The 9,129-nt window shown below is 41.6% G+C and overlaps 1 protein-coding gene across 1 annotated transcript; it reads left to right on the forward strand.

The window, feature by feature from the left end:
- The first annotated feature begins 6,750 nt into the window (after nt 1-6,750).
- LOC133791988 (actin cytoskeleton-regulatory complex protein PAN1-like) lies at nt 6,751-7,938 on the forward strand. Its single transcript, XM_062229896.1, has 4 exons — nt 6,751-6,811; nt 6,915-7,117; nt 7,393-7,641; nt 7,726-7,938. Exons 1-4 carry the CDS (start codon nt 6,751-6,753, stop codon nt 7,936-7,938), a joined length of 726 nt encoding a protein of 241 aa, XP_062085880.1.
- The last annotated feature ends 1,191 nt before the right edge of the window (nt 7,939-9,129 follow it).

Genomic DNA, 9,129 nt, shown 5'->3' on the forward strand with positions numbered 1-9,129 from the left:
AGTGCTTGGGCACCTAGATTGAGATTGGAAAGAAGCCTGATCGAAAAGGTAGTTATCGAGATGGCGACAGGAACCAGGAGGTTAATTGGTATGCACATGAGGAAGAGGATGCCACCTGAGAGGAGGTCAGGTGAGGACATGACTTCTACGAAGAATGACTCGAGATGTTAGGATGGATTTCCCATGGTGCGGGAAATGGAGAACTGGAATGCATCGATACATTCGAGGTTCGAGGCTGAGTCCTCAAGGATGAGTATTTAACTGACGAGCTTATGCTTTGGACATGTAACGAACTGGAAGGGCTCGGTGTTGAGAATGTTCCGAGAGGGAGATGGACATAGAGAAGTTGCCTCAAAGGTGCCATTTGGGAGGCCGAGGACAGTTATACTTATTGAGAAGGAATTAGAAACTCTGGCAGATGGATTGTTGAGAATATCATCTGGAGTACGTAAAGGAGGCAGAGCTGACCAGTGGGAAAGTTATGTGGGTATGCAAAGAAAGATTTAGGGAATACTTCAAGGTCAGACTACAGATAGGATTGGTATAAGGGATGTTGTAGAAGACGGTTTTGGCCGACAGAAAGTCTATTGGAGCAATCGAAGGAATCTGAGCATGGTGTAGCTAGTGTGTTATACTGCGAGGATTGCTAGTATCGTCGGGTTAGGACGAAAAGTACAATGTTGGATACAAGAGGGGACGATGTCCCCAAGAGTTGATCTACGACCTGGTTATTGCCAGTTGGAAACCAAGGATAGAGACATTTCGTGGATTGTCTAGTTTGCGCCGGCTAGAGTGTGAGGAGTTGGTAACAAAGATTCTGGAATGGTTCAAGCTACAGTAGCACAGGTAAGTTCTTTAGACAGTGAATGCCTGAACGGTGTGGGCAAGTCCCCTTCAAGCTCACGAGCAGTGCATGTGGATTGCTCCCAGACGGAAATGGTGAGCAAATGACTATGCGGAAGACGTTAGTACCCAGAAGGCAGAGTCTCAGGTAAGGTTCTACAGAGTGTTAGTTGGTTGTCGTCATGAGTTCTCAGATTACAGCTGCAAGAAGAAAGGACAGGTGTGAGAAGATTTGATCTGAAGTCGCAAAGAAGCTAATGAAAAACGTCTGAAGAATTGAAGGCATAACAAGACTGGTAAGCGTGTCATCTATTGCACAAGCACCTCCGGAGACGACTACATCAGAGATGAGGAGAATAGTAAAACTTGAGGTTAGACGGATTGAGTGGTGTCAAATCAGAAAGAAATTCAGAAGACAAGGTAAGATTTGATTGGTTACGGACGATGATGGAATTTGTGTGTGTTATGATTAAGTAAAGAGTGATGGCATAAAGGACTTGATCTATGATGAGGACATGGACTTGTAGGGGTGCATCACGGATTATGCACGCCCAGGCGCATCTGGCGCGAGGTTGGATCGAACCTTGCAGGAGAAGAAAGAATGAACACAGTTGATACACTTGGAGCATTAAGTTGACAGTTATGGATATCATAAGATGCTTAAGTCTTGGGTATTAGTGAGAAAGGTTAACGTTGAGACACAGATGTGGTGAAAAGTAACAGACGGATGATCAGTGTTTGAAATCCTCGATTGAGCGAGGGGATTTATAATTGGAGACGGAACTCTAGTATTAAATTCTTAAGTTCTACTGTAATTTCTTAAGCTTTTCTCAGGTGTAAGCTTTGCTTTGATTTTCGAGGTTTTAATGAGATTATGAGTTGATGTTTAAAGTGCTTATACTAACTAAGTTGCCTAGATATTAATTCAGGGTTTAATTTTGAGTATAGGGGTTGAATTGGGAGTGATTTCGTGAGTTAGGATTAGGGAAAACATAGTGGAAATGCGTGGATTTCTGGGTTTTGGGGCTCGAGTCACGGTCGTGTTTTTCAGGCACCGCGACCCGCATGAACTCAGAGGCTTGGGGGCCTCAAATTTTTTCCCAGGCACCGCGGCGCAGGCTGAGGTGTGTCGCAGCCCGTGTCCCTTTGATGAGAGCCCAAGACTCTCTAACTTGTGGCGATGTGGCCCTTAAGAGCTGGGCCGTGTCTCAAATAAGAAATGTTGGCCAATTGAAGGTTTTGAGCTCGAGAACGCAAATGTTAAGGCTCGAGAAGGATTCTACTACCCGGTTTAGTAGAATTCAAGGTCCGGAAGGCTATCATTTTAATATGAATTTCTTAATTGGTTAGGGGTTGATGGATATCTATTTATTATGGCATTGTGACTAGGTTTTACATCAACACTCTGGTTTAGGGGATCGTGCTTAGGATTGCATTAATCTATTAGCTCGAGACATAGGTAAGAAAACTATTTGTGCCCGCAGAGCAAGGCATGGCCCTATTATTTGTGTTTCAGGGCATGGGCCAATTATTTGTGTTTAGTATATGTGTGAATACTTGTAAATTCTATGCCATGTTGCGCATGATTATGAATGAACAGCGGAGGCCGAGAACGGCAAAGGACAATAACGGCAAAGGCCTACGACGGTGAAGGCCGGGAAAGACAAAAGCATGCTGAATGTAGGCCGCTAGGGTGAAACCCTCTAAGTGTGTTGTTTCCACCCGCTCGGTGAAGACCGTGAACCCAATGCCTAGTAAAGCACCTGGGTCCGCATAGGTCACTATATGTTTAATATGTTGTTTGTTTAAGTTGTGTATTGTTTGATTAAATTATGATATATTATGTGTTGAGTTTTATTGTTGGGCCTTAGATCACGGGTGCTCTATTGTGCAGGTAAGGGCAAGGGAAAGGTTGACCAACCATGAGTTGGAGAGCGTGGAGCGGCATATACATGTTCGGCCTACCTGGCTGCCATGCCGGGGTTGTTTGAAGAATTTACTAGAGATGGTTGATTTTGTCGCTTAGGTCCATTGTATTCACATTGTTGAGGTTTAATACATTTTCAAACAGTATTTTGGGATCCCAAATGTATAACTTTTACGATTTTAATGAATGTCCAAATCTTTTATAATTAATGATATCAATTGAGTTTTTATTTCAATTTAATCACATTTTTCAACCTAAAACCTTTGTTAGCGAGCTAATGGAACATTTATAAATCACATGGTAACGACTCTAAGGTAGTAGGATGTTACAACTTGGTATCAAAGCGTGCCAAGGTTTATGGTTCTTGGAGATCGACCGAACATGTACATTTGCTGCCAGTGACAAGCTTGACTCAGGGTTGGTTAGTATTAAATGAACTATGTGTTTAACTGCTTGTTTAAGCTACCCTGTTTGCTTGAATATTATAGATACTGCATGAGGAATGTGTATATATATGCATGCCAGGGCACGGCCTTTTGATTGCTATATGCTTATGTTATGTGCATGTGGTGTGAATTGATGTTTGTGACTGATTGATGGGATTGGGAGATGTTTTTTTTTTTTTGGAAGTTGTTATAATGCCTGATGTGCGGTGTCATTGATTGCAAGCAAATTGAAGTTATGCATCGGCGATCAGTTAGACTTTGCGGCAATGTGGCCAAAGATGAAAACCAGGGTCAGGACCCTCCACCTGCCCCACTGAACTGGCAACAGCTGTTTGTCGAAATGGGAGCAAGACTTAACTGAACAGAACAGGTGCTCTGAGAATTGAGGCAACAGGCCCCTCCTCGAGGTATTTGGTTGCAGATTCCACAAGTTGTGGCGCCAGTGCTAGACTAGCCTGTGATGGAAAACAAGTGGGAACCTTTATACGAGAGGTTCAGAAAGTAACACCCTCCCACCTTTGAGGGCGATCCATACCCACTGCGGGCAGAGCAGTGGATGAATATGACTTCTTCCATCCTGAATTTCATGAGAATGGAAGGGAATGAGAGGGTGTCCTGTGCCAGCTACATGTTGAGGGAAGACACCCGTATCTAGGGGAAATGATAGATGTTGACTGATGATTTGGCCAATGACACGGAGTCACCAAAACGATAAAGATTTGTAAGCTGAATGCAATAACTAAATGACACAGGGTATTATAGTGGTTTGGCCCTAGATATTGGTAATAACTTACTTCCACTTAGTGTTTTTATTGATGTATTATGAAATCTGGGATCAGCAAACTAGGGTTTACTAAGTTTCACAAGCTCCAAAAAGGATACAAAAGTTCGTGTATAGAAAACATTGATTCTCTCTTAATACAAATTATTTCCCCCTTTCAATGACTCCCTTGAGTCTTATTTATAGACTCGAGGACATACATATTGGCCAATGGGCCATGCCTACATTTTGTTTCAATAATAACAGAAATCATAAAAACAAGTAGGGACAAATATCTATCTTATAACTGTATTTGAACTATGGCTTCGTTACCACGACTAGACCTGGTCGCATATGTCACCACATTTTCTGCCATATTGTTCATCATCTTTCTTAAATCCATCGAGAAACTTCTCTTCTGGTCGATGGTCGACCTGGATGTAATCACTAAATAATTACGTACAACCCACGTGCACACTAATCTTGCCATGTCAGCAAGTAAGTATTCTTTAGGGTAAACATTTGCCCCCCAATTTTATTTTAATGCGATCAGCATTTAATAAACTTACTCGACCAGCAATCAATCTGACCTGTCACATCTGTCAGTTTTTTTTTTCGAAAAATCAAGTAATTATGACCATTAGAATTTCCCAGAAATGTTTGACGATTATTACAATTCCCCGTACATCAAAATCCCATTCCAATCATTACCTTTTATTAACGCCCCGAGCAGTATAAATATAAGCCTTTTCATCTTTTTCATTTCTTACCCGAACCTTCTCTCTCTTCAAGAACTCAGACAAACGTTCTAGAAAACCCAGAGATTCCAGTTTGATTCGAGACATCTTTGAGCAACTACGAGCAAAACCTTTGTGATTGCTCCAACAATCCATACTCCAAGTAAGTTTTTGAATCCACCCTCTCATTTTTGTAGAAATTTTCATGTATTCTGGTCTTTATTCACGAATTTTCGTAACTAGGTTTCTGTTGTTCCTGAGAAATTTTTGGGTAACTGGGTTTAAGCAAACATACATAGAATAAGTATGCTAGAATAAGGAGTTTAGGCAGTATATAATACCAGACAATGTTTAAAAAGTAATGTGGGATATAGGAATATTGATTTCAGGTCCAAAATCGAGGTGAAAATTCGATTTTGAGTATTTTGGAAAAACTGGGTTTTTTCCTGCCTGTTTTCGAAGTTGAAAAGTTTTTCTTTTCACATTCACTTTTTGATCTATTTTTTCAAATTGTTCGCATGTTTATTGTGTTTTTATCAGGATGTTGCTAGTCGTATAAAAGCTTAACTTTTCTACACGAGCAACGTTATCCTTGCTTTTCTCTTTCTTCTATCTATTGGTCGTAGATTCTCACTTCCCCTTTGCTCTTCTCAGATATTCATGCATGATCCCTAGGGAGATGAGAGACCAATAGGCGATGATCTTCTTGCATTGTTGTTCGAGGATCAAGAACAGTCTTCTTTGCATTTTCCTGAGCCTTCGACTTCACAATCAAACCCTACGACCAGTCCTCCACACAACCAATCGAACATTGGTCGTGTCAAATACATTGCTCGTAGGAAAAAGAAAACAACATATTCACCTTCTAACCAGACGGCAACCAATGCCGAAGGTCCTTCAAACAACCCATAACCTGAAAACTTTTCACCACCAAACACTTAGCCCAAAGCTCGTCCTCGCGATGGCCCTCGAGCAGAGGTAGACTGGTACATTGCCCCCCTAGTGTCATATCGACCAGGATGGTGGCAAAATACCCCAAGAAGTATGGGATTTCTGGGATTACCCTGTACAAATCAACACCCAACCGGAGGGAAAACATACCCGGAGGTGCCTACAGTGCCTGGTCAAGGTATCACATTGAAGCAGGGGTAGTCTTACCCTTACATGATTTTTTCCAAGGGGTGGCCAATTATTTTGAGGTCACCCATTTCCAAATAACACCCAAAGGATATAGAGTACTTTCAGCACTCTATATCCTATACAACCACAAAAAATGGCTTATGCCTACTCCACATGAGATCAACTATCTATTCAATCTTAAATCCTACCCCAACCAGAACAACACGGGGTTCTTCCACTTTTGCCAGCAGGAATCTGCTCGCACATTCTTGAGTGATGTTACCTACAAGTCCAATTTAGGAAGGTACTTTCAAGAGTACTTCCTTACAACCGACTTAGTTGCTGACAACCTGGCCTTCACACGAGGAGGTAAACTTTTAATCTCTAATCAACCTTTAACTAGTCATTTTTTCGTCTTTCCTTGTCCTTAGTTGTCTTGTGCTGCATCTAGGTCTATGGTACCGACCAGACCCCACTCCAGAGATGGATATAAGAGCCCTAGCCTTGGCCAGCATGACCAATATAGAAAAAAGCGTTAAGGAGTTGGTCACGGAGAGAAATTTAAGGCTGGTCGGCCTTTTAGCACCTCACCAAGAAGTGTGGGAATCCACTACGGGGAGTGCCACTGGAGAGGTCACTGACGAACAAGATATCCCCGAGCAGCAGCAAGATGTGTCACAACCCCAGAGGCGGTGACCAACGGGAGTGACCATCTGAGAACCAACTCTGAGCACTCGAGCTACTAATACACATACCCAACATGGGAGGGGAAAACAAAAACTACTTGGATACACTAGCTCTATAATCGAATCTTCAGACGAGAATGGTAAAGATTTCTCACTCCTAGATAATATGCCCATCCCTTGTCATTTATTCGATAGGGATGGCAACTTTAAATTTACGACCAATAGTTTTAGCATGGACTTCTTCGAGGCAGATAGTGAGTATAGCAGTAGTTCTCTAGATAATGTAACGACCAGTAATAATAGTTCGGGTATACTACTTAGAATTTCTCTTTACGTTATTCCTTTATTGCGCCAAACTATTTTTAACATATCTGCTCATTTGTTTTTGTTTTGTAGTCATGCCATCTGATGATGCTTTCGACATGTGGGCCTACGTAGACGCTCCTCCGACCAGGAAGAAGTCAAGCAGACAAAACCCTGGAGAAGGCAGTGGAGAGCCCTCCAGAAAAAGAGCTCGACCAGAGGACCCTCAAGCTCTTGCTCTGTCTAAATCAACTACGCCTCCTCCTCCTCCTCTCACTGCTCCTTCCACCAACAAGGCAGAATGATCTCTGGCCGCATATTTATTGAGCAATGCTTATAACTCAACAAACCACAAGCTGCAGAGATTGTCTAAGCACCGTCGCAGCCAAGAGGCCTTTGCCTGTCTTCTTGTGGTGAAACCCATCTAGGTCCTTACTCGTGGGTTCAACGAACTTCTTAGTGTAAGTTTCTACTGTATTTTGCTTTAGTCAAACAACATTTCCTTTGATTAGCTCTAAAAAATTCACTCTTCTACTATTCGCAGAGTATCCTAACCATGAACAATAGCTAGCGTCGCGCCGAGGAGGTCGATGCAAAACATGCCAAGGAGATCAAAGCCTGCGAGGAGAAGATTAAGGCGGCTGAAGACAAAGTCACCAATTTAACTGAGGAGCTGAAGAAGAGACAAGAAGAGCTTGGCAAAGTCGTTGCTGCCAAGGAGAAGTTTAAAGAAGCTTCAGAGACTAACTATAAGGAAGCATCCAAGCTTCAAGAAGATCTAGAGGCTAGCATGAAGGAGGCTACTAGTCTGGAGGAACAAGTTATGCTGCTCGAGGAGACAAATTCCCAAACCCTAGAGAGGTTTTGAGGAGCTACCTTTAACTGCTTTTACTTGTTTTGGAAGAACAATCCAGAGGCAAATTTCGATTATCTTCCCGAGCAAATGAGACAAGCTAAACTCGCGAAGTGCGCTGCTTGCCAAGAGGAGGAAAGGAATGCCCAGAATGCCTCAGATTCTTCTAAAATGTCTCTGGCGACAAGCATTGATGGTGTTGAAGAAGACGCTGGAACATCAGTCGACCAGCAGTCTCAGCAAGACCCTCCTCCAGCTGCATAGTAACTTTTTTTATTCATGTAATTAAAACATTCGAACAATAGTTCGTGATGTTAAGATAATTTTGCTGCCTAAGGTAGCTTTTTCCTTTTAATTATTTTAATTACATCCGAGCAGCAATTGCTTGCGATGTAAAGACATTTCATTGTGATATTATAAAATATTTTCATTGCTATTATAACATCTGCTCGTATGACCGAACTTAGCATAACACTTTATTATGATTTCACAAAATTAACTAAATTTTTTAAAAAATACTCTAAGTGTCGTAATATGCTTTCCCTTATTTTGCTCGTGTGTTTACATATGGCTACTGATATGCTTTGCTCGCTTAGTATCTTATATGCCCCCCAAGTGATCGAGGAGCTCAAGGTTCTCGATCACTTTCCATGACCAAGTCTTATTCAAACATTACTGCTCGTGTACTTCATAAATAATTAATTATAATATAGAAAAAAAAACACACGTAATGAGCAAATACTTGTAATAAATACAATAATTGGCAAGAATAACTAGCTATGCACAGTTCCTCTTATTTCTCGTAATAGAATGGACAAAATCGTGTATGTACCAATGATCAAAATTGATCTTACACTTATAAGCGACCAGTCATTAACTGACTAGCCCTTGTTCACAAACTTGTAAAAAGTAAAATTAATACTAGCCAACTCTTTAAAAAGAACTGTTTATTGATAATACTTGCGCATGTGTTCTCCATTCCAATAGCGAGGAACGAGATCTCCATTTAAGTGAGCAAGTTTATATATGACTAGTTGAAGGATTTCTTCAATTTGATATGGACCTTCCCAATTGGGGTCGAGTACTCCAGCATTCTGGTCGCGAGTATTGAGAAAAAGTCTTCTAAGTACCAAATCTCCCACGTCAAACTTTCCTTCACGTACTTTAGAGTTAAAATATCAAGTGGCCTTTTGTTGGTAAGTTGCAACTCGAAGTTGAGCCTGCTCGCACCTTTCGTTGACCAAGTCCAAAGACTCCATTAATAATTGGTTATTTGTGCTCTGGTCATATATTAGCCTTCTATGAGATGGTGTATCTAGCTCAACGGGTAACATGGATTCATACCCATTGGCCAAGGAAAACGGCGTACGGCCTGTTACTATTCAGTGAGATGTTCTATACGACCAGAGTATTCTGGCAATAATTCTGGCCATTCCCCATTTGCTTCTTAAAGCC

This window comes from Humulus lupulus, chromosome 7 (assembly GCF_963169125.1).
Source record: "Humulus lupulus chromosome 7, drHumLupu1.1, whole genome shotgun sequence".
NCBI classification, from domain to species: Eukaryota; Viridiplantae; Streptophyta; class Magnoliopsida; order Rosales; family Cannabaceae; genus Humulus; species Humulus lupulus.

Coding starts and splice junctions, on each gene's coding strand:
- LOC133791988 (XM_062229896.1), top strand. CDS start 6,751: ATGGACTTCTTCGAGGCAGATAGTGAGTATAGCAGTAGTTCTCTAGAT. Junction 6,812..6,914: donor TCTAGATAATGTAACGACCA/GTAATAATAGTT, acceptor TTTGTTTTGTAG/TCATGCCATCTGATGATGCT. Junction 7,118..7,392: donor CTGCTCCTTCCACCAACAAG/GCAGAATGATCT, acceptor AACAATAGCTAG/CGTCGCGCCGAGGAGGTCGA.